Below are 25,461 nucleotides of genomic sequence, written 5' to 3'. Positions count from 1 at the left end.
GGGAGATGATTTAGGAAACTTCTCAATCTGAACTCCCAAGTGTAGTTTTTAACAACCTGGGGTGAAGAGTTGATTCTCAAGTGACGAACAAACATTTTATGGAGGGAAGCTGGACTGTTTAGTGATCCAGTGATATTTTATATGTGGACACAAGGTGGGTTAAGATGCTTTGTGATCTTGGGCAAAATGTCAAACTGCTTCTTTAGACACACATATTACTTGTACAGACTTCTGAGAAAAGCAGCTACTTCACTCAGAACACAGTGAGTGTCAAGTATTTCAGTGTATTTAAGGCCACTTCTAGCAGACATATCAATACACATATCCCTGTCATGCATCTACAGGACTTGGAGAGAGGATGCTGGCCTAGCACAGCAACATGGCAGTGCTGTGGCTCTCCCTTGACAGCATCGACAAACTTTCACTCTGTGCTTTTGTTGATTTATGGGAAAGGCCAGACTGGTGGGGAAAGGAGGGAAAAAGAAAAAAAAGGGAAAAAAAAAAAGAAGAAAAGACAACAGTACTCAAAAAAAATAGGACAAAAATTCGGTGTGGGAAAGTGAACTATAATGGGATTGTAATTGTAATGCAATTAAAATGGTTTTTTTTTCAATAAGCCAAGCAAACATTGTGCAGTAAGGAACTGGCTGCCTGTTAAGTCTGAACTTTTATAAGCTGAGTATGCCTTGGAGTTAACCAGCTTTGTTGCCTCCTCTTCTCTGTTTTGCTGAAACGTCAAAGGCTAACCAATGTTGATAGAAGATTAAGCCTGAAAAGTATAGTTAAATCAGATAATCGCTGGGAAATTAAAACAGCACTTAACATGAGTTAAGGACAGATGTCTCATTGTATGGATGTTCAGCACACAGTGCAGTAAGGTCATCACCCTATTTGAGGTCACTAAGGGAATTTCTAGTGTTGATAATGTCTTTGGCATGGAAGCTGTGTACACCAACTGGGTGTTGTAGGGTATTGTAGGACAATGATGTCCTGCTCTCAGGTTGGTGCCCATGTTTCAGCTTGGCTGCAGTGGAGTTACTCTAGACAGAAGCATAAGAGAATGGCAGATGCCTGTGCTCTGTGAATGGAGATGCCTATCCAGGATGTTTCTTACCATTTTAATGCAGAAAAGAATGCGTCAATACTCCAGGTCCTTTGCTTTTCTGATGTTATCATTCTGGATGAGAAGAAAATTTAACTTGAAAAGGCCACCCAGGTATTTGGAATTTTTTGAAAATTACCTTCCTCTCCTGAGTTTTCTCAGGCCACGTCAGTTCAAGAGTAAGATTTTTGGTGGTTTTCCTTTTCATTTCCAAATCCTCTTCACTTCCTTTTCATTTCTCTTAACTCTACAGTTAAGAGTCAGCTCATCCTTACAGAGAGAGTATACATGGGTGTATGCAAATGTGTGTTCAAATAACTCAAAATAGGTTCCTTTTTCAAAAAAACATTGTGTTTTCCTACGTTATACACCTGTACTACACTCTGTGACATCTATGAAGTCTCTAATTATTTTGAAGACTGCAGGTTTTCTAACATTGTTTTTCTCATGTTTGCAGTAAGACCAGGTTAGATTTGATTCATAAAGAATACACAAGTTTAGATATGTAGCCATGTGTTTGTAGCATCACACACAAATTTAGAAGATGACCTTTTTTATGGGTATAGTTGAGCCATCCACTGAATAGTGACATACATGGTCATAATTACAGTGCTTGTCTGGGCATCCTAATTACCTTGCATCCTAATCACCTTGTGCAGTCTATATACAAGTATATAGATTAGGAAGGATTAGTAGGAAGATTAAGTCTAGGTATGCAACATTTCTTTGTCTTACTTGTTTTAAGTTCTCAATGTCATCTTGTAGCTCTGAGCTCGAGACCTGTTCATTTCAGTGCAAATAAGGTCCTGCAAAAAGACAGCATGGAATTTAAACAAAAATTACAGTTCTGCACCTGTTTGTGTTTGTGTGAGAGAGAGAGATAGCAGGACAAATTAACAGTTCCTGGTGCAGTCAAGGGAAACACACTGGAAATTAAAGCCAAATTACTTCAGACCATTCCTGGGAGTCGTGGGAAAAGGTGTTTCTCTTCTCTCCCTCCCTGTCTTTCCATGCCCTGGGCTGGCAGAGCAAGACAGAGCCTTTTTGGCCCATTTTGTGCTGGAGCTGTTCTCCCTGTGTGAGTTTGGAAGCAAGTGGCACCACGAGGGTGGGCAATGCTGTTTGTGAGCCTGCCAGCGTTCCAACCTCTTCAGCAAATCTCAGAGAGCTGAGCCCCAAAAAGGGAGGGTCTGACTATCACCTGCCCTGCACCTTGCCTGTCCCTTTCCAATCCAGCCATTGTTTCCACCATGCACCACAGAGCTGCTGCAGAACAGTTTCCCTCCATGGCAACAAACACAATGACCAAGGTCCGGGTGCTTTTCTTCAGCCTGGAGACTTTTTTTTAGACGATTTTACATCTCCAGCCCTCAGGGCTAAGTCTGCTGAAGTTTCCAGCTGCATGAGCAGCTGGTTCCTCCACAGTTCACTTCCCATCTCCCACTCCTGGCATATGCCAAAATTTTTGCAAGGGCTATCAGCCACTTCTGTCTTCCATCAGTTTCCCTGAGACTTTTTTATCCTTTTTAGGAGAGTTAAAAGAAATCTTGTACATGACCTAACAGAAGATAACCTGACCCAGGGTAGGTTTAGGCTTATAGACACCAGAGGAACATTTATCCTACTAAGGCTAGCCTTGGGGAAAATGCTTGATCTGTTCTATCATGGCTAGATAGGGACTGAGGAGGTGTGGGAATCTGAGGAGAATGAGGAGAAAAGGGGAGCCAAGTTTAAAAAATTAATGGGAAGGGGTTTTCCACTTGATTTTTTTCACACTTTGGCTCCCAACCTGAAGCCTTGTACTGCAGAATGGTCTTTGAGGAGACATTTGAAGCTACCTCTAGCTCACAGAACAGCTGCCTGTGCGTTGGTAACCTGGAGTTATTTTTCTCCCTGACAGAAACTGCAAGGAGAGAAAGCTCCAAAGAGTTTGAATGCCACTCTCACAGAGCTGTTTGGGGTCATCCGTGGGGATGGGGATCCTCTGCAGGAGCGAGGCTCCTACACCTGCAGGCGCTGCGCCGTCGTCGGCAACTCCGGCAACCTCCGGCAGTCTCAGTACGGCCAGGACATCGACTCGCATGACTTTGTGCTCAGGTGAGTGAAAACCACCCCAGCTGCAGGTGCCTTTGTGTCTAAAGTTCACTGGTATTTGAGAAAACAGGGTTTCAAGATCTATCTGGTGAAACCTGGTACTTAAGTCTAAGTTCCAGAGACATAAACTATGTGTGTTGGAGGTATGACCTCATGTTTTTGCTTGGAAAAAAGACATCAATAGGTATTGATACTGTAGCTTGTTCTGCACAATCCAGAATTGCGTGTGTTAAAAAATGTAGGAGAAAAAAGATTTGCACATAATGAGTAAAAGTTATTTCTGCAGCTAGTGCTCACAAGTGATATTTCAGATATTTAATTGGCTGTATTAGATTTTACTTTCTTGCACTGGTTCATTTTGAAGCAATGGTGGGTGGGGGAGACAAAGCCACTTTTCAGAGGACAGGAGTCAACTGTTTGGCTGCTAAGGTAATTTGTAAAGGATCACATTGCCTCTACCTTTCAAGGCAATAAGGTTGGCTTCCTTGTCCCACTGAAGGTCAAACAGGATCTAGGTAAGCAGAGCTTATCACCCAGAGGGCAGCCAAAATATGTGGACTGAGTTAATCTCCAAATATATCATCTGCCTTTCCCACCACAGCTGCCAGTACAGTACAGTTTGGGGAGCAGTAAAGGGCAGGAAGGGAGGGATTGCTATTGAAAATGCCACATGTGGGATTATACTCAGAAGCAACAAAACCTTTAGTAGGAAGCTGTGCACTGAAGTCAAGAATAAATCAACAGAAGATCAACTCTATTTGAACTGTTAAGCCACCTTGGCTTCTGATGTGGCTTGAATATGGCATACAGTCTTCAGGTGACATCTAAATCTTCACAAATCCTTTCAAGAGTTGCTTCCTGCAGTTGCATGCCTTTCTCCCTGCCAAAAGTACATCCCCAAAGGCAGAGGCAGCCAGCTTCAGATCCATGAAGGGAAGGTGAGAGCCCTCGACAATATTCCTACAGGTTGCAAATGTGGGACAGCTGCAAATATGGGAAGCCATGGTGCATTTATTCTTAACTCTGTGTCCCTCCCCATGGAGACATCCCTGTTCCTGTGTGGACTTTGTTATATTGCCTGGCCTACATTTCCAGACTCACGCAGAAAAGGCTTTGCTAGACTCAAAAGCTATAGTAGTAATTAACTCAGGTGCATGTTTGTGCTCTGAGGCCTTGCCCATCCCATTGCCATTCATCCCTGGCAAGGGCAAAACTCTTGGTGGCTTGAAATTGAGCCTTCCAGTCTCAGTTCTATATTTCAGCAATCTTAAGCCATGTCTGAAAGGATTGCACAAGGTTTTAGGATTCACCGTGGGGATTTGTGCAGAGAAGGTGACCCCTCTATGCGTCAAACACAAAATCTCTGGTGACCTCAAATTCACTTTCCACATGCTCTGGCAATGCAAGCAAGTGCAGGGGAGAGCCAGGGAGTATGAGGGGGCACCTTTCCTTCCAAACACTGTTCCAGCCCACTTCTATTTGTATAACTGCTTCCATGACAGAAGGAATTTCCTGCTCTGTCGTTCCTGCTGAGACTAGATGTGAATGCTTCCTTCTGCCTTATGGCACAGGCAGCCCCACCATGGGTGGCAGGAAAGGTACATAGACCTGAGGGCAGGTTGTGAGATAACCAAGATGTCACCCTTGTCTTTGTCTTGATTGAGTGAACCCCTCATATTTTACACCTTCGACTGACTAATCTCAAGGTAAAACACAGAAAGTCTCATGCTTTTTCAGTGTTTCTACATAGGACGGTGTGGGTCTTTGGCAGGGAAGCCAATAACAGGGAACTCAATAACAAATCCACGCAGGCTGGCAGGATATTCTGGCTACACTAATAACCTCCTTGAAGGGAGTTAGAAGAAACTTAAGTAATTCACCTGGGGGAGAGCTACAATAACACAGCCTGGCATAGACTATATAAACAGATTTTGCCTCTCCTGTTATCAGCAACCAGGGCAGCATGTTGTTGGCAATGTATGATGCTCCTCATTACCTCAATCAGCTACATCCTTCCTTGTCCTCCCTGTGCTTCTGCCAGGAGCTGAGCTGCAGAAAAAACCCTTTCTGCTCAGAGACAGCTGAGGGGTTTCTCCATGGAATTGCACAGCACCATGGATTCATGCAAGTTCTTTGGGGATCGCTAATGTGCACTGTACTGCACCACAGAAATATGCAAATCTCTGCCATTGAGGCACTAAAGCATCAGGGAGAGAATTGCTGATGTGTTCCCAGACTAGCTTTCAGAAGTGAACACAGGCATAGAGGTGTTTCTGCAGTCCTGAGTTCAGATACTCTCTCTCTGCTCCCTGTATGGGCCACTCACTTAGGAGTTGGAGTTGATGATCCTTGAGGGTCCCTTCCAACTCAAAGTATCCTGTAATTCCATGAATCTGTAATACATCCAGCAAAAGGGGGGTAGCCCTGTTTGGCCAGCATGTGTTGACTGAGCCCTGCTGGCCCTGAGCAGATCTCCATGCACTGAGCCCAGGGTTAACTAAAGCACCCCACGTGTGTGCAGAGTGACCCTGAGGATTTGTGGATAGTGGAGGAGGACATACTAGAAAATAAAAGTAAGGTTTGAGTAAATGAAGGACAGCAGGTCCTCTTGCTGTGGCTGTGGTGCCTTTTCATGGGAGAACCATAAGGAATATTTTCTGCCTCTCATCACGCATAACATGGTTTATTACCTTGACCCTAGACATTCAAATACACCTGTGTGGATGGGGGAGAGTGTAACTGCAAGAAGTCAAGCTGATGCACTTCAGGGCAATGTTTTTCTCACCAGCTGGAGGCTGCAGCTTTAGGATGAAGTGAGATGTGTCCTCGTGGACTCACCACTCTTTTGATGACTGAAAAGGGAATGCAGGGATGTGCTCAGAGATACACCTGCTTGGTAGACACTCCTATTCAGTCTAAGGAATTCCACACTAAAGCTGCACTTTCATTTTCTGTTTAACCACATGGGTGATGATCATTCCAGCTTGCCTGAGACCCCCAAACTCTGTCAAGACTGACTGAAGAGCCTGCATACAGCACTCCCTTAGCCATGGGAGTGTCTTCCTGTACCTCAAGCAAATGACTTAGTGAAGATTCCCATGTGTTTGTATTTATCTAATTCCTCTCCTGTTTCAATTCTTACTTTTGGGCTGCAGAATGAACCGTGCCCCCACCGCTGGCTATGAATCAGATGTTGGGAGCAAGACCACTCACCACTTCGTTTATCCTGAGAGCTACAAAGAGCTGGCAGCAAATGTGAGCATGATCCTGATCCCCTTCAAAACCCTGGACCTGCGCTGGGTTGTCACTGCTCTCACCACAGGCACCATCAACTTGTGAGTAAGGGCAGGGGCAAGGGGTGGGAGCTCCATACTTGGTGTTGCTGTAGGAGAGAATAGCCTGTGTGAGGCACATCCCTGCTTCTCATAAGGCCTAGTGGTGCTTTACAGACCCTCTCAAGTCAGAGCTCAGCCCTGAACACTTTCTTTCTAGGAAAAGCTTAATGTAATGATGCAGTTGTTGAGGCAAAGATCGAGATCTGTTTTGTTACATCCCCAAACAGTGAACTCAGAGAAATGAAAAGGGGAGTTTTTGTTGCTGGAGGTGACCAGTTTGATTAAAAGGCTTCTGAACTTTTGGGTTCAGTGCTTCATTTTGGGCTTCTGCTCATCCTTCCTCCTCTCTGATCCCTTGGGAGTCAGTACACCTGCAGAAGAGGACAAGGAGGCAGGGAGGGGTGTGCAAGTTGCTCACCTGAGGCAGTGAGAGCAGATGCAGACCACAGCACTTAGTGCCCCATCCACAGGATGGGCTCCCCTGGACAGGTTGGTCAGTAGTTTGTTCTGTCTTTCCTGGTGGAACAAGATTGAGGACTGTGCAGAGGAAACAACGTTTTGTGTGTCACCTGGATGTCTTAGCCTTAAATTCAAGAGCTCTACTTGGCAATAATGTGACAACACTCAAATTTATTTTCCGGTTCATTTTTGAGTGCTGTCAGAAGTAAAGGTTGTCTCCTGCTTGATACATTTATGGCAGCACCGGAATTTGAAATGTGATCAAAATGCATGTTTCTTCAGGATGCCTGCTAGCAGATTCTCTCCCTTCCCTTCTCTTCCTAAGCTGGTTTTCCCTAATTCAGAGAATGAAGTATGTGACATTTGTACTGTGTGTGAGGTTATCTGCTGAATGTGAAACCACAGCCTTGTGGGATTGCTTGGTGACACCCTGCTACACATAGACAGCAAGAGCAGATCAGATTGCTTTATTCCAGGGAGAAATATTTCAAGACATTTCAACTTTTTTCCCAATTTCAAAGTCTCAGAAGATTTAAACTTGGAAAAGTATGTCCTGGGCATGTTGACTGGGCAGAAGACCCACTTTGCAATTTTCAGTAAAACTCTTTGATGGAAAAACAAATGACGTTTTATTTCTTCTCTTCATTTTCTTTTCTTTCTTTGTAGATACATTTTAGATTATTTTCATTTCTTATTAAGATTCCCTTAATGTGTAACAAATCTGTGTTAGCTTCCTTTTACCTTTTTCATCATCAGCATTTAATATGTACAGTCATAAATTGTCTTGAAAAAAATCCATCCTTAAGACACACTTGTAACTTGGAAAAATCAGCACACTTAGAAAATTGTATCAATCACGACAAGAAACTCACTGAGGTGCTGGAGTGAGTCCAGAGCAGAGCAACAGAGCTGGGGAAGGGTCTGGAGCACAAGTCTGATGAGGAGCAGCTGAGGGAGCTGGGGGTGTTCAGCCTGGAAAAAAGGAGGCTCAGGAGAGACCTTATGGCTTTCTAAAACTCTTTGAAAGGATGCTGTAACTAGGTGGGGTTGGCCTCTTCTCCCGAGTAACAAGGGACAGGACAAGAGGAAATGGCCTCAAGTTGCACCAGGGCAGGTTTAGATTGGATATTAGGAACAATTCCCTTACCAAAAGAGTTGTCAAGCCCTGGAACAGACTGTCCAAGGGAGTGGTGGAGTCACCATCCCTGAAGGGATTTAAAAAATATGTAGGTGTGGCACTTGGGGACATGGCTTCGTGATGACTTGGCAGTGCTGGGTTAACAGTTAGACTCAATGATCTGAGAGGTCTTTCCAACCCAAATGATTCTATTGTTCTCTAATTCAGTGGACACACATTTTGCAGGCAGGTCCACTGCCTGTCCCTGCCCCAGGAGAAAGCTCCTGGTACTTCTGAGCTCTGAGCTCTGAGCTCTGCACTGATTTCAAGTGAGCCCTTAGCCTGTAAGGAAAATATAACTGCCTGACCACAATGCAGTCACAGCACATAGAAGGGAAAACATCGTTGCTTAATGAATTACAGGATATATTATATATTTATAATTAGATTGTATACATGGGCTTGGTAAGCATCTGGTATAAATTAGCGTGTGAGTATTTAACCACATGAAAGAAATACCACTATTTTAAGACTTTTGCCATACTCAAAGCAGGGAAATTGCATAATTAATAAGCTGGAACAATAAAAGCAGAAAATCATAAGCATACAAATCATAGCAATGTATGTAGCATAATTTTAGCCTTGTAGAATTAACCTACGTGCTTGCACTAAACACACAGTGTCAGATAACAGGCATAAGGAAATTGTTGAGTGCACATTTTTAAAGGGGAGAAGGCATGAAATAAAAACACATTTGAAAGTCAGTATTTTAGAAAGGAAGATGTACTTATCTCCTTACCCTGGTCTGCTTGGCCATTGTGTTGTGTGCACAGGCTCCTGAGTTTAGGCTGACCAGAACCTAAGTGTACTCAGCTAAAAAAGATAAGCATCCTGTATTGGTTAGACTTTTACACAGTGTTTCATTTTCTGTATCCCACCCAAATGAAAGAACAATTTCCTAAAACTCAAAACGTGTGACTTAAACATATTCTTCTCTCAGCAGTATTTGAATTCTTGCAATTTTTACATTTCAAAACAAAAGCCAAACTGCAGATTGCCTTAATAATAGCTCAAATTGATAGCTGAGTGATTCTCTCAGACGTGTCCCATTTGACTGATGTATTTCCATCTAAAAGTGTCTATGAATAAACATTATTCCAGAAAAGACTAAGAAGCACCTTTTCTGGGATAGGAAGCTTTCAGGCCCTCATCAGCCATATATTTAGCCTGGTTGCCTTCACTTGCAAGTCTTTTATGAATCTGCATAGTGAAAAAAGCTCCACTTAGTTTGGCAAAGACAATTTTTGTATTCCTTAAAATGTTGCACATCTGGGTCAAGGGTTCAGTAAGTGTCTTGTACAAGGTGGCCAGGAATGATAAGAGTTCACTAGAACCTTGCAAAGTGGCTCACAGAAGATCTTTCCCTTGTGACAGCAGGACTTGGGTATTTCTTCTGAAACAATGGAATAGCCCTTGGTTGAAATGACTAATATTTCACCTGACAAGAGCTACAGCAGTGTCCTGGTTAGATCAGAGATGTCCACAAGTACTGTCTTGAGCACTGCATACACGTCTCTTTGGTCTTCTACTGTATCTATCCAGGAGATAAAGCCCTCTTGTTTCCTCCACATCTCCTTTTTAGAAAAGATTGACTATTAATACAATGTTGAGGAGATTCTACCAGCAAAGAAGCACTTTTTGTCTTCATAAGCACAAAAAGGACATTGGGTCACCAAGACTACATTTGCTGATTTGCTGATTTGCTGATCAAGGTCAGGCATGGGCAGCAGATGCAAGGGCATATTGGCTGAGAGCAGATTAAGGAATCAGCATGAGTGTCCCTTTCACCATTAACATCAAATCTTAGGAGGATTGGAACCACCCATCACCTCTCTCTCTGCACCCTGACCAGGGATTGCAGCTTAGGAGAACATTGCCAGGTCACCACTGGTTTGGGAAGATTTAGACTTAAGTTTTACAAGTGATGATGTTTCCTGGTTCAAAGAAAATAAAACCACTTGTCATTACCAAAACCCAAGTGAAAATATTTAGACTGAACTAATGGAAGGCTGTGGTGATTTACCACAATCCATCTAAAAAGTATGCAGGATATATTTTGGGATATACTACAATTACAAGGCCAGCTTACCAGAATTTTTTCATGTGAAACAAACGCAGGAAGATATTTTTCTTGCAGCACTCGTGACGAGCTGTACAATGCCAGCACACACTGTGTGTGAGATACGGGGAATAAAAGGGGTTTTTTTTCATTTTCAAGACATGACTCGTGATTTCAACCCAGTCATAAGGTGTAACTTGGAAATTTTTTGCTGAGGGGCTGTGTACTGGGAATGCATGAGTTTCATATCACCACAGAACCGGTGAACTCTGCTGCCACCGACTCTGGAAATCATGGTAACTCCGAGTGTTAGGAGAGGAAAAGTCTCCCCCTCGTGGAAGAAGGTTTTTCTGCCAAGAAATTAAATGGAAAGTCTTTGCCATCATCAAGGTGCAAAGACTGCAACAATAATGATCCAAGAACTAGAAGTCTCGAGCTCCACATAGTATTGACTCTATAGTATATTCTCAACTAAATCTTTGCTATCCTACTGTCAATAATTAACTTGAAAGTTTCAGAACATAATGGTTTCCTATAAAATTGCTTCAGTGACAACTCAGTTCTTTTCCTGCTGTGTTACTTAATTGCAGCCTCATTTTACAACAACTTCTTGAATTTACTACTTTCAAATAATTTGAATTCATTACTGTGTGTGAAGAATATTCTTTCTTTTGAATTACATGAATATACTGATAAGCTGGGCTTTTATTTATCTTTGTGCTGTCTTTCTTTTTCCTTTAACAGCACATATGTTCCAGTTCCTCGGAAAATCAAAGTCAAAAAAGAAAAGGTGAGCAATGCTGGATTGTGGATTTGTTCTGTTAATTTATTTTTAGGTCTTTTGCTTCTTTGGGAGACTGCAAGAATCCAAGCAAGTCCTTGACATTCATAACAAGTTGCCACCAAAATACAGACACTTTACAAGGCTCAGCTAAGCTAAAGATTTGGCTCCTGTGTGCCATTTAGGCCATAGATCAACCACTAAATAACTGTGGTTGGAAAGAAATTGCTCTTGTGGCTATACCATTGCATGAACACTGTTCTGAAGGTTGCATCACTTCCTCTGGTGCTGCTCAGGGACATTAAAAGTGCACCACTGTCCTCCACAGCAATTGCTCTGCTCCCACCCATTGCAGTCATTTGTATGTAATGACACTGAGGAGAGACTTTGGAGGATTTTTAAAATAATTTTAATATTTGAACACCAGGGATGTTTCTCACTTCAGGTCAGTTCCTTGTAATAAGGAGCTTAGTGAACTCTGAACAAATAAGCTGTGTGTTTCCAAATCAGTGGAGAATTCCTGGTGGTAGGCTGTTAGCCCACAGCTGCAGTAATTACCTGCACCCAATTAAACGAGCTTGGAGGCTGAGCTCAGGCCAAGTCCAGGAAGGTTTTGCTCCAGGTGTATTACAGTTTGCATGAGAGCACAGAGCAGGGAACATTCCCAGTTTTGCACAGGAACTGGCTGGAGGAAGGATTTCACATGGGGCAGGGTGTTAATTCCCATGTTGGAACTTTAGCCACTATGCAAAGAGTTCTGTTGTAGCTGCATGGTTTGATGATATAACCAAGGCAGGCTGTGTGGGAGAGGAAGAACATCTTCCATAGAGCTTCCAGAAAAATAAAAGTCTCATTCAATCAGTCTTTGGAGAGACTGATTTTCAAAAGTACAGCATCTAGTGTATTGAGGGCTATTAAAGTATGGCATTAGCTCCAAAACATTAAAATTACAAATTAAAGCACACACCCTTAATTCCAGAGGCCACGTTCTGCCAAAGGCTTCAGGTGAGACCTTGAACTAGTATCACTTTGTTTTCCTTTGCTTCAAACCATGGGCCTCTGGGGTGCATTGAATAAACCCTTAGCTCATCCTTACCTGCAGTGAGGTACATGATAACCTCTGCAAAACCCCTGTGAGAAGCACCAGGGCAGGTTGTTAACCTCACATCACAGCTGAGTAGCAGCAGCCCTGGGTGTGGTGAAATGCAGCAGCTTCCTGAGCATGAGAGGAGAAGTTATATTTCTTATCACACTGTGCAATGCAAAACACCCTGTGAGAAGAGATTACACACAGATGCAGTATCAGCAATTAACCTCTGACTCTGTAAAAGGAAAAGTCTTGCAGCTAACCAGATAGCACTGAAATGCTGTCACTCTAATTACAAACGCAGCATGCAGGGAAAGCCTCTGCCTCATTCAGGGGACAGAATTGAAGCCAAGGGCTCCCACCAGTGCTTGGATTTACTGTACTCTCAGGTCTTATCTTAAGTGCTCTTGACTGTCTGAGATGACCTCTGTGAGATAAACAAATGCATTTTATGTCTTGTAAGAAAGAAGTATACAGCATAGAAAAATGGCATGTTTGGGAAGGAGGAGAAAAGAAGCTTACACAACCTGATAGGCTTCCTTATAGTTTACATTTGACCCTTAGTTTCCTTAGATCTGTACCTACAGAGACACCAATACATGGCTGGCACATTGTGCAGAAGAGGCAGTTGCTCCTATGCTTTCATTCCAATTACAGTTGGACTGATGATCTTAGGGCTCTTCTCTAAACTAAATTAATTTATAATTCTATAAGGCATCTCATGCTTGCCTTGCTCAGGAGTCCTAGAGCTCATCTGCAGGGTGCTGCAGGGAGAGTTGAATGCCTAGTGCCTAATTTCCATCTCATTTGTGCCATTTCATACCCATTGGTTTCAGAAGAATCTCCAGAATTTACATTACTGTAAGCAGGAAGGATATCAAGACCAAGGAAGGGATGTTCATATGTAATTGCACATGGGAAATATTACTGAATGCACTAAATATGGGACTTATTTTTCCCTTTCACCTGCCCTCAAGGAATAATTATTATTCCTTTCTTACCCACTCCCCTGCCCTAGTGTCCTTTAGGAATGATGTGCTACCATTGTTTTTTTCACAGGGTATTTTACTAATGACTCTTTCTCTCCAATTTTGCCTAGATCCTGGTTTATAATCCAGCTTTTATGAAATACATCTATGAAAACTGGCTTGAGCATCATGGGAGATACCCCTCCACGGGCCTTCTGTCTTTGATGTTTGCTCTCCATGTATGCGATGAGGTAAAGTCTGTCTGTGCTTGAACATATGGATAAAAAATCAGAACATTTCACAGTGAAGAGCCAGGAACAACCCCTGGCCACTCACTCAGCCTTTGTTTCCCCTTTTTCACCTTCTCTGCCAGTTACTTCTTCAGACATATGCAGACTTCTCAGTAACATGCAGACACACTCAACTGACAGTGATGAATATTTTTAATGTCAGCAAGTCGTAGGGTTTACAATGCGCTCCAGGAGAATATAATTAAACATAAGCAGAGATTCCAACTGGTATCAAAAGGCATCTAAACATGGATGGTATCTGTGCCCATCTTGCTAGTGAGAGTTTCAATTATGTTTTGTCTCACTGTATTTCCAAACTCGGGCTTGTGGGTTTATATGGGAGGTTATAGTGAATGTCTCTGCTCCAACAGTTCCTTGGAGAAATTCCCTGGTTTGAGTGATGTGAGGTGATCCAAGGTGACTGGAGACTCAGCTAGGTATAGTAAGGCCAGGTCAGCTCTACAACATCCTGCAAGCATGGCCTTGTCAACATGAGGGATAAAAATCACTTTGCTGGCAAAATCCTGTCCTGGACACAGATCTGCTGACCAAAGAGTTTTGGTTACCCAGACCTGTGTTGCTTGGAGAGGTGGTGGAAATAGTCCTAAAGGTACTGGAAGAAACTATCATAGTCACAGCAGATTGGGTGGAGCCTGTTTTCTGGTAAGCAGGCAATGAACAGGGCTCTGACATTACCAAAAGCAATGAATAGGGCTCTGACATTACCAAAAACAACTTAAAAACAGCTGATATTTGAGTGGACCTGTGGGTGGGTGGTTTAGGGAGCTTGTTTCGTGGCTATGACCCATTCAAATCCAGCCAGACATATCACCACTGTCAGTTTAAATAAATCAGCTGTGATGTTTGGACATTCATCATCAGAGCAGACAGGCACAGCCCTCAACAAATGAGGTTTTGGGAGAGGAGAGGCTGTAGGTGGATACACATGCAAAGAACATAAAATCCATCTGTCTCTGAGGTAACTGCAAATATCATCTAATCAAGCATGTAAGTGTGGTCAACATGGGTCATTATTTGGAAGACCTGGACCAAACCAAATTTTTTTCACTCTTTGTGGCCTAAATCAGCTAAAGAGGAGATTCCTATCCCAAGCCACTGATCTCTTGAGGTCAGTCATGCTTAAGGGACAGGAATGCATTTTCATCTTGCTAAACAAGAATTAATGGATAGAAATTTCTCTCTGAGTTCAGGTCTGGTGGAGTCTCAGCATAGCTTAGGATGTCACATCCCTTGGGCTGTTCCTCTGGTTGCCTCACGTCTTGCAGCAGAAGAGCTTGGGACACCACTGAGGACCTCAGGTGCTGCTGCCTATAAATACACTGGGAATAAAGAGTTTCTTCAGCATTTCAGATGAATACCAATTGCTTTCCAGTCTGTAACAGCAGTTCTCCCTTGCATCCTAGGTCAATGTGTATGGCTTTGGAGCAGACAGCAGAGGACACTGGCATCATTACTGGGAAAACAACACTTCAGGTGGGGCTTTCCGGAAGACAGGCGTCCATGACGGGGACTTTGAGTTCAATATAACTTTGACTCTTGCCTCCATTGAAAAAATAAAATTTTTCAAGGGCAGATGACCCTGACCACGGGGACAAGTGGGGGCTGCAATTTCCAGCATGCAGCAGAACAAAGCTCAGTGAAGATGATCTGGGCACCAGCCAGGTTTGAGTGAGAGGATCTGCGGTGGATTTGGGGCATCTCACCCTGCAGGGAATGAGGCTGAGGAGCAGCTTCCCAGCTGCACATGATTTCCTATCTGCAGAGAGCCGGGAGCTATCAATCAGTTGTGGGAATTAATTAATCTCTACTTAGGCTCTTTATGGCTTGATTCTTGAATTACTGATGAAAGATCTGCCTGCTGCAATTAGAGGAAACCTGGGCACAGGAGCTGCTATCTGTGTGTCCATTCTCTCCTCGAGCAAGGCAGGAGATCCTTGAAGAAGAGTGAAAATGACTTCTGGGACTTGAGACCCACTTAGGTAGCTGTGAACATCATAGTAAGGATTACCTCAAAGCAATGAATTCACTTCTGCTGTTGATCTTCTTTTTGAACTGTCTTTTCTGTGTTCTCTATTACTTCTGTTTTCATGCTGTATTAAGGAAAAACATGATGAAGTTGCCTGGAGTAGTAAATATTTCAATCATTGCCTCATTTTGCATTGATAGTGTCTAGAAAATATGAATCAAATCATCTCTTATCATGTATTATTTAATACTGCTTCCTACACAGCCATAATGATGGAGAAATAATACTGAAAACTCCAGGGAAAAAAATGGCCTTTTTAGCCACTTGTATGTCTCATTTGGTTATATGTAATTTTTGTTCTTTTATTTTCTTTTTTTTTGGTGGAAAATACTCTGGAATTATTTTTTATTTAATCAGTTTAAGATTGGAAAGTGGACTTTCTTCAAGTCATTTATATGTGCCTTTTATAACTGTGCAACAGATACGATTTTTTTTTTTAAGATGACAAACCCTAAATTAAACTTTTTTGTAAAAGGGGGAAAAATTAACCAAAGTTTAGTCTCTGTCTGGTATGCTTTTGTAGTCAAAACCAATATATATCAACTGTATATCATTTGAACAAAAACAAACGACAATTTTTAAAGGTAGCTTTTACCTTTTTTAATGGGAAAATATTCAAAAGTCCCAAGGAAAATTTTTTCCTAATTTTTTTACAAATTTAAAAATGTGGTCTCTCTTTGAAATGGAAAAAAAATCATGGGTTGGGATATCAACAAGATACACTAAGAATGTTTTGCTCTGTAGCAGCACCTACAAAGACACAATCTGCACAAGCTGATCTTAGAGCATAAGACAGACTTCAAAATCATGTGCATCTCTGGAGGAATGAGTATATTGATGTCAGTGCCTCCAGGCAGTGAGAGGAGGGAAGTTGCAGTGGAGGTTTTATATCCACAGATTTTTGCTGGAATCAACGCATTTAAGCCTCAAGGACAGATAAAGGATAAATCCAAGTTCAGGCAGTGAAGAATGGAAAGCAGTGGTCTTTTCTTCCTGATATCATGAAAGCAAGACTCATGACCTGACCCACTTTCGGCCTTGGTGAAGCCAGAGGAGTTCTTGCCACAGACCTCAAGGGACTTTTGATCAGGCTTGGGAAAAATGGCATATTTAATTTTTAATGTATCACATTGGTTGGAGTTTATGGCAAAAGAAATCATCATCTAAATATCTCCTCTCTATGCACCAGTTGTGGCAGAATGTCCAAGCAGATGAGTATTTGAGGTTGGTGAAAGCCCTTCAATGGTGATGTGCTTCATCCAAGATTTATCCCTTTGCCTTTCTGCACCAGTTGGTACCAGTGAGGTGCCCTCCAAGGCAGCAATCCATGGCACAGTGTCAGGGTCAGCTGGAATTTTGGGCTGCAGCACTGCTCACCAACGTGAACTGCTTTAGCCACGTGAGTATTACTGAACTTGTGGCATATAAAGAGCCAAGGATGCCAAATGTCTGTGTGAGGAATTGAGCTCCCTCAGTTCGTGTGACCCTGCAGTTCAGCAGTATGGAAAGGGCAGGATTTTCAGATCCTCATGAGAGCTGTTTGTGATCCTCATGCCAAGAAGCCATTTCCCAGCTTGGTGGCCAGCAGAACTCATCTGCACATCACAGGCACAGCAAATTTGATGTGCTTAGTCTCTTCTACATGCCCTTTGTAAAAGAATGAAGCATTACTACCTGAACCATGTTTGTTTGTTTGCTTGAAGCATTCCTGCTTGTTTAAATTGCTGTTAATATGCTTCTGGTGAGATGCTGCAGTAATACAAACAAAGCAAGTTTAAGAGGCAAAAGACTATGTGGAAGACACCAGTGATAACTTCACAGTGTGGCTGGATTTTGGAGCTTCAAATACTTTTTTTTTTTTCTTATGGACAAATATTAGTAATTCATAAACAGTGACTGTTCTTTCAGTCATTTTAGAAAGACTTGGAAGAAAACTCATGGTTGTTTATCCCCTTGATTTTTTTTTTTTATCACAGGGGTCAATCTGGAATCAAAAACAGTGGAAAAAGAAGCCAGCTATGTTCTAGTCTGTGTTGTTCTGAAAGTTTCCTTTTGCTGTTCTAATAAAATTTCCGTTTTCCCCTGAACATTCTGCCTCTGGCAGCACATATAAAGCCTCATGGCTCATACATGCCATGTATGATTTAGTGTCTTCATCATGGAACAAGCTGCAATTCCCATTTAATTTTCTTGCCAACAGCAAGCAGTAATTGTGTACCACTGATGTCCATTTTTCAGAGTGTAAGGAGAGCAGAAAGTGGATCTCTCCAGGTGTAGGATGAGGAATAGTCTGTGCCATCACATTTCTATTCCAGGGGAGATTTTTCTAGAGTACTTTAGGCAGCTGACTGTTGTGTTAGATCCTTGTCTCAGTTCCTCTACAGCTTTGCTGCTCTTTCAGTTGCCTTCAGAGTCAGGAGTTACCAACAGATGATGCTGAGGGAAGAATTAGTTCCCACTGCCATTGCTGAAGACTGTTTTCCTGCTATGAAACTTTCTGGGTTTATTTGGTTTAAAAGAACCAAGGAAAATATTTAACAAGTCAAGGCTTCAAACTCTTGGACTGTATTTGCCACCACTGCAAAATCTCTAAAGCACTCCTTGAGTGTGTTATGTTTTTTACCAAAGCCAAATCTTTTGAGCACTTTTTTCCTCCCATGACCAGATTTTCTTTGTATTTTTCTCTGACTACACCATCAATGATGATTTTTTTCTCTAATGGTGTGGAGTCTCACACAATCATTTGTTGACATTTTATTTATTTAATTTTTCAGTATGATATGAATCAAAATAAATTTTTTATTGTAATCAAATCAAAGTGTTTCTGTGCACACTTCTTTTTTCCACAGTGTTTTCATTAGCTCCTAGAACCTCCTCTGTCACCTAACAATGTAATGAAGCTTATTCCACTTCCTCACACCCAGAGGTCTTTTCCAGCCTTTATGATTCTGTGACCCCTTGGGTGACATTGGCATGTTTCAGGCTGCTTGTGGTCATGGCATCACACTGTTCACATGGCAGCTTTAGGTCTCTCTGGAGAAAAGAATTTGAACTTAATCTGCCTGTGGTCTCATGATGAGTGTGTGCTCTGTTCAGGAGATATATGAGTGAAACTAAGGCAGACTCAGAAATCAGTGACTTGAGAAAAGATTGAATTTGTCAGACCTGGCCAAGACCTGACGTCCCTGTTTTAAGGGCCTGTTGTGGTCTTAGATGTCCATGAGAAGAACCCCATCCAGAAGATGGATCCCTTTGATCAGATGTCACTTCAGCAGGTCACACTGACATCTGCATCAACCATGGCTTTACACGTGAAGACTCCACCTTGACTATTTCTCATGGACCTCATCAACTGCTCAGTTTCCTTATGTACTCTTTCCTTTCATTGTTCAAGGGACTGAACAGGGTATTTGGCCTGGCAGTGATGCAAGTTGCCCTTTGAAATGCAGCCATCCTAGTTGTTTAGGAGCTCAAGGGGTTCTCAGAGGTCAGCTCAGGAAGCTCCTGCTCAGATACAGGCAGTGATAGGTTGGTCACAGTAAGAGCTGCTGTCCAGTGTGACCTTCAGAGGATCAGGTTCAGATGATCAGGTTCTCAGAAACTGCTTCACACCTTTCCTTTTCAACCCAGGCTCTAGACTTGCTGCATCAGTGAGATATTAACCGCCAGTAATGGTCGCAGCCCAGCCAGAATCACACTTGTTGAGAGTAAGTGGGAAGTAAAGGCACACAGGTGTAAGGAGCTATTCCAGTCACTTCAGGTGCAGAGAAGATGCAAAGCATTTGCTCCTCTGTCATCCTCAGCAAAGCAAAATAACTCCAAGGAACAGCTTTCTTGGAAATCATTTTGCATTTTGCTTCATGTCCACTGACAAGAGGTGCAATGCAATGCAATTTCCAGGTCTGAAATTATTTTGTCATGAAAGCATAAAATTAGAGTCTGGAAACCACTTGAGACTAGTAAGACATGCAGCAACAACAACAGCAACCTACAGACAGATGGACTGATCAAAGGACTTGGACAAAGGACTTTGCTTATACCATCAAATGAAGAAAGAAAGTACCCACAGGGGAACTCTATGGCTTCAGTTCATGGCAAGGGTTCCTTTGATGGCTCACAGTCAGAATAACAATTAAACCAAATGAATGAGAAGGCAAAGGAGTCCCTTGCCACCCTTAAAAATCTGTTTTCCCTTGTCTTTCCAATAGAATTTGAGGGAGTCGATCTCATTACATTTTTTGTCTTCAGGCAATAAAATATAGTTCACACAGTGAGAAGTTCTCATGGTCAGGTATTTGTATGCAGAGGTAAACCTCTGTGTTTTCAGTTAAATTTTCTCCTATAGGAAATTCATCATGTTGCTCTAGTCCTTAGTTTGTAGTTTCTAAGGTAACCTTTGGCTGAGGGAATATAAATATAACCATGTGGGAGTTTATCTGTCCCTGTGACATTAACACTCCTACTAAGACAGGACATTTTCCACAATAGTTACTGTTTTCACATAATCAGAGACTACAGAGCCACACAGCAACTACCAGCTGGTAAGGAAAGCATCCTAACCTAAGCCATAAGTGCTACACCCTGAAGCACCATGGTGTTCCTCCAAGGATGCCCCAAATCAAGTGTTACATTAAGGAGCCCCTCACGGCCATTCCTCCCCTTGTGGATTTTTGTGTTCCTCTCCTTGCTCTCCTGGGGTTGGCCCCAAAGAGCTGCCACCATCCAGGGTAGCTGCACTTTGCTCCCCCAGCCCAAACCCACAGCCTGGGGCTGGGTGTGGGAATGGACTGTCCACACTTGAACTGTGCTTGGAAGTGTGTCCAGTTAGTGGCCACATCCTGTGTTCAGCCTGTGCAAACACCAGAGTGGGATTCATATGGTAGAAAATAGTGGGAAGAGTGCTTTCATAGAATCAATCAGAGAATCACAGAATGGTTGGGCTGGAAGGGACCTTCAAGATCACCCAGTTCCAGCCCTGTTGCCGTGGGCAGGGACACCTCCCACTATCCCAGGTTGCTCAGAGCCCCATCCAGCCTGGCCTAAGACACTTCCAGGGATGTGCTATCCACAACTCTGGACAACTTGTGTCAGTGTCTCACCACCCTCACAGTAAATAATTTCTTAATAACATCTAATCTAAATCACTGGTCTTTTAATTTAAAAGTATTCCTTCTTGTCCTATCACTATTTCAACTCCTCTTTTACATGTTGAAGGATTTTGTATAACATATCCTCGTGTTCAGATATCAGAGGGTGGGTCAGTGTGAGCAAGTTCCCCAAGATGCTGATGAGGCACAGAGCTCCTGCCTGCAGTGGTGGAGTCACAGGAAAGAGTCATGGGAGAAACTGATGACTGATGGCTTATCACAAAACCCCATGACATGGAGACACAAAAGAGTTGGCTGCAAGGAGAAATTCTGCAAGCTGACAGGCTCTGTCATTTGAGTGTTTGATTTGAATAGGTAAGTAAGGAAATAGAAATAAACTGATATAAAGGTGGAGATAGGATACTTAAGCAAATGTGTCTTCTAGAAAACGTTTTGAAGAAAAGTGGAGTTTTACCTATTTGTTTGGTCCATCAAAGTAGGTGGGCCAGGTGTGAATTAGACTGGTGATGCTTCTGGACACACATGATGTGATTTGACCCTGGCCAGCAGCCAGACACCCACACAGCCACTCACTCACTCCCCACAGCCACCAATCCAAAACACAGCACTAAATTGGTGCTAGGAATGAAATTAACTCTAGTCCAGGCAGATTAAAATAAACTAGTATTTAAAGAATCATGGAATCTAGGGGATCTTCTGAAGTCTGAGAGCACATATTGCCAACACCTGAAATAAATCTTTAGGTCAAATTTACACCAAACTACCTCAGTTAACTGGATGCTTCTAATTACTCATCCATCCCACAGATATCCCCCTGGAATCAGGTGAGATTAATACTCACCACTGGCAGTAATGATGGGAAACCAACTGAAAAACTACAAGCTGCTTCAGGAGGAATGCACCTGGGGCACTGGTGGCTCTTCAGTTCTTGTTCCTTCTGGAGCTGGAATAACAGTTTCAGCCAACAGCCAGGGGCAATGAGGAATCACTCTTTTAGCTGTGGGCATGGTGTTTGCTTCCTTCCTTGAAGGTGGATGCCATTCCACCTCTCTGTGGTGGCTTCCTGTGGGCCAAGGGAACCTCACTGCTTGTCACCAGTTGCAGGTCTGGCAACACAGCTTTGCAGCTTAGCAGAGATCCAGCAGCTGCACGCAAATGAAGCCAGAACAATGTTTTTATTTCCTATAATAAGCAAAGGAATGGGAAACATCACCATGCACGCAGACTAATGGGCCTTTGAGCAGTGAGATGTGATTAACTCATTTCAGTCAGCGCTGGGGATCTCAGCACCTCATTAGCTTTTTCATTAATGGTTACAACTAATATCTGATTAGCATCTGTTTTGCCAGTAATGAGTTCTCCTTGTTAATGGAGACGGAGTTTTCCACGGGGTGACAGTGAAAGGGAGAGGGAAGGAGCCTGCTAATTCCTGTGCTGATGGGGCACTTGGCCATCACGGTCACTGACCCCACTGTCCTCCCACACCCCTCCGGCTGGCCCTGCCACCCTGGCACAGGCAAACGTGCCCTGTGCCAAGTGCACTCAGCAAGCCAGAGGGAGAGGACCCAATTCTGGCTCCTCAAAACTAAATCAGCCCAAGCTGTGTGACAGCAGGTGGGTCAGCTTTGGAAGGATTGTCCCCCTGCCTGGGCTGAGGGCTGCCAGGGGCAACAAGTGACCTGAGTGATGGGAGAAGAAGCCCTGGACAGAGAGAGGAAGCAACAGCTGCTCTCACAGGCAATACTCAGTGCAGTGATTTGTTTTCTGATACATTTTTCTAATAGACTTTAATAATTTCCCCACTAGAGCGTGCTGTTTTCCTGTTCCCATGAGTTATCCTGTGCCTTCTGGAGCACTCTGCTCTCTCACAGCAGCGTGTCACACCACAGGATCACAGCGTGTTCCCTCCTGACACGTCTATCTGCACAGCTGTAAGGCTTGGGATTTATTTGCTGAAACTATCTATTTTGGCCTCTGGGTAATAACTAAATGCAAGAGCCCACAGGCCATGCAGGAGAGCAAGATAGGAGAAGTTCTGAAAGGGTTCAAACACTAAGGGTTCACATCAATGCTGCTTTCTGTGCAGTTTTCCTTTCTGTTTGAAAGGGGACAGCACTCCCAGATATGTATGTGGATTTTTTTTTTACTGACCCTTTAGAAATGCTCACAATTGAAAAAAAAGAAATTAAAAAATTCTTCCCTTGTAACCTCATTTCCTGATAAGGAACAAATATTTGGGACTTCTGGCTATGTTGTAGTGGTACACATATTTTATTTTGGGATGTAAAAAGCTTTAGTTATAGCAGATCAAAATGTCCTTTGTGGACCATAAAGGCAACTCAGTTATTTCTAAAAGGACTTTCATGTTATGCTACCAATACCATCAGCTTGTGCAGTTTTGGATTTATTTGTTCTCAGCTGTAGTACCCAAATGTTAAATGAGGCACAGATATATTGTACAAAACAATCGATGCTGCAAATTAATTAGCTGGGTTCAACAAAAACAGAAGGTCTGTCTGGCTGCTGGCTGCACAGTCCATCAGCACTGCTCAGACATCTTCTGGAGTTGGTTTCACCAACACTGCTGAGGATGAGTTCTCTCCAGCTGACTGACCATTTCTGTTCAGCTTAGCACCTAACCCTGCATCTCTCTTAGCCCCAAATACTGTCCCTGTGACCTAAAATTATGTTATTACTTAAACTCATATATATTTTAAGCAAAAGTATATGAAATAATGTAAGAGTACTGCAGCAGCACCATCAGAGTGGGATTCTTATGACATCAAGCTGAACGTTTCTATTGTGTCCCCAGAGGGGGCAGGAAGGGAATGCTGGACAGAGCAAAGGGTGAGCTGGCAGATGGCACTTCATAGGCATGTTCTGGGAGTTGTTTATATCTGTATATAAACATGAATATAGGTTATAAAAGATAGGTCATATCTCATTCTTGTGACCGAAGGAATGGAGTATCACTGTGCAGCTAAACCTCAGTGTCTTAAAAACACTGGATGGCTTCATCTGTGCTGTCTTTGGGAACAGTCTTTGGCTGATGCTGTGTCCAGTCTGTGAGGGGATGAATAGCCATGAGCTAAAGCAGTGCCAGGTAATAGACTGTGGATTAGATAACATGGATGAACTCAGGTCTTAGTCCCTAGTCTGAATGTGTACCCTGAGCCTTCTTTTCTACAGTATGAGCAAACTGTGTGTAAAAAGGCCAAGAAATACTGTCTGGTTTTGATGTCCTTGCCCTTCTGTTAAAGAGAAGTGACATGGCTGAGACCAGTTCATTTCTGTAGTTTCATATGGCATTAGAAGCAACAATGGCCATGCAGTGCAGCTGGGGAGGTTCAGACTGGACATTAGGAAAGTTGCCTTTCTCACCAGAAGGGTGTGAAGGTAACAGGTCAGCCAAGAGAAGAAATGGACCTTTGTCCCTGGAGGACATCAGGGCATGGCTAGACACCTTCAGAGAGTCATTTCAGCTGAGGTTTCTAGGTGAAACTCTGGTGACCAGCATTTTTCTGTTGATTTGCAAGGCTATGGGGTTATGGCAGTGGGCTGCTCTGGGTGGGGAATGGCTCTGGTGAACCAGCTGACATTGCAGGGTTTGGAACAAAAGACAGAAAAATTCCTTTAAAGTCATTAGCAAAGAGTCTCTGTCATCCACGATTTTTTTGGGAGAGGCTGTATTTTGCAGGAAGGACAGAAAGATTACTGTGCTTACAGCAACAAATGTTGGCCTCACGGCTGATACAGAAAAACTTTGGTTCTCTGTGTTTCAAATATTCACTTCCTTTGATAATGATGCCCTTCAGACCCTCCTCTCCTGTGCAGTCATCCAGCACAGCAATACTTGGCCCTGTGTTCATGAATGTAGATCATCTCTTCCCAGAGGTCAAAGCTACATCAATTTACACCAGACAGCACAATTTTCCATTAATCCCAGAAGAAATGAAGAAGGATTAAAAAAAAAAAATCAATTTTTGTCATCACCTGTACCCTCTCATTGAATTTGACACTCTGGATCTGGATTTATGGAAATGCCATATGGCATTTATAGATATGCCACACCTGGTATCCTTTCCATCCAACTCTTTCAGCTTGTCTTTTGTCACACCTCAGCCTGGAGCTCAGCACAGGAAGATCTGGGCCTTGACCAGACACTTTTGATCTGCTCAGCAGCCATGGAAAAAAGTGCCCAGCAAAACCTGTCTGTCAGTCAAATGCTTTGCTGTATCTCAACAGGCTCCTAAAAACCCTATCATTTAATGGCATGCAGCAGGGTCAGAGGCTGCCACTAAAATGGTGGTGACATGGTGAGTCGTTTTTGCTGCAGCAAAATTGTTCAGTGTCTTCAGAAATGTAGTGTCTGTCCTCAGTGCCAGGAGATGTACAAACTCAGAACAAAAAATTATTCCTATGCCCAAGACACACAGGCTATGTAAATATTTAATCTATCCACTGTGATACCAAGAGTAATCAAGAAATGGAAATAATGACTATATAATTTTCAAAATTATCTTAAACCTCATTTTATTTTTATAGAGAGCATGATGTATAGAAATATACATGTATTTGAACAACAAAATGTTGTAGAGCAAAAAGGCCCTGCAAAGTGAAGGCCCTTATAAAATCTTTGCTCACTTCTGTTACTTTAGCTAACTAAAAAAGCATTCTGGGAATGACTCAGCTAAACTAGAAGTGAAAAACAAGTTACATAATTGTAAAACAATTATTAAAACCAATAAGTGCTCACACCATGGAGCTCCTAGTTGATTACATCTAATGCCTGTTCCTATCGTAGTCTATGGTAGTTAGTTAAGCACATTTGTTGTGCCTCACAACTGTGTCAATTCATAACAAACTAACAGTTTAAAAACCCTAGATTTTTGCGATAAAGAATCTTTGCCATACCATAATGGAGATTGTGTGATTAACACCACAACAAAAGTCT

General features: G+C 42.7%; 1 protein-coding gene across 6 annotated transcripts in view; it reads left to right on the top strand.

Moving 5' to 3' along the window:
• ST3GAL1 (ST3 beta-galactoside alpha-2,3-sialyltransferase 1) overlaps positions 1-18,217 on the top strand; it is a 76,095-nt gene extending 57,878 nt beyond the window's left edge. For all 6 annotated transcript variants that reach the window (XM_085053629.1, XM_085053625.1, XM_085053624.1 and 3 more), the window contains 5 exons: positions 3,003-3,199; positions 6,352-6,531; positions 10,971-11,016; positions 13,194-13,313; positions 14,777-18,217. In XM_085053629.1, the coding sequence (XP_084909755.1) occupies positions 3,003-3,199; positions 6,352-6,531; positions 10,971-11,016; positions 13,194-13,313; positions 14,777-14,950 (717 nt within the window). In that variant the 3' untranslated portion in view covers positions 14,951-18,217. The remainder of the gene's footprint in view (positions 1-3,002; positions 3,200-6,351; positions 6,532-10,970; positions 11,017-13,193; positions 13,314-14,776) is intronic.
• The last annotated feature ends 7,244 nt before the right edge of the window (positions 18,218-25,461 follow it).

The sequence above is a fragment of the Lichenostomus cassidix genome, chromosome 2, assembly GCF_008360975.1.
Source record: "Lichenostomus cassidix isolate B80296 chromosome 2, HeHo_3.0, whole genome shotgun sequence".
Lineage (NCBI taxonomy): Eukaryota > Metazoa > Chordata > Aves > Passeriformes > Meliphagidae > Lichenostomus > Lichenostomus cassidix.
This window is presented reverse-complemented; position numbering and strand designations above follow the sequence as displayed.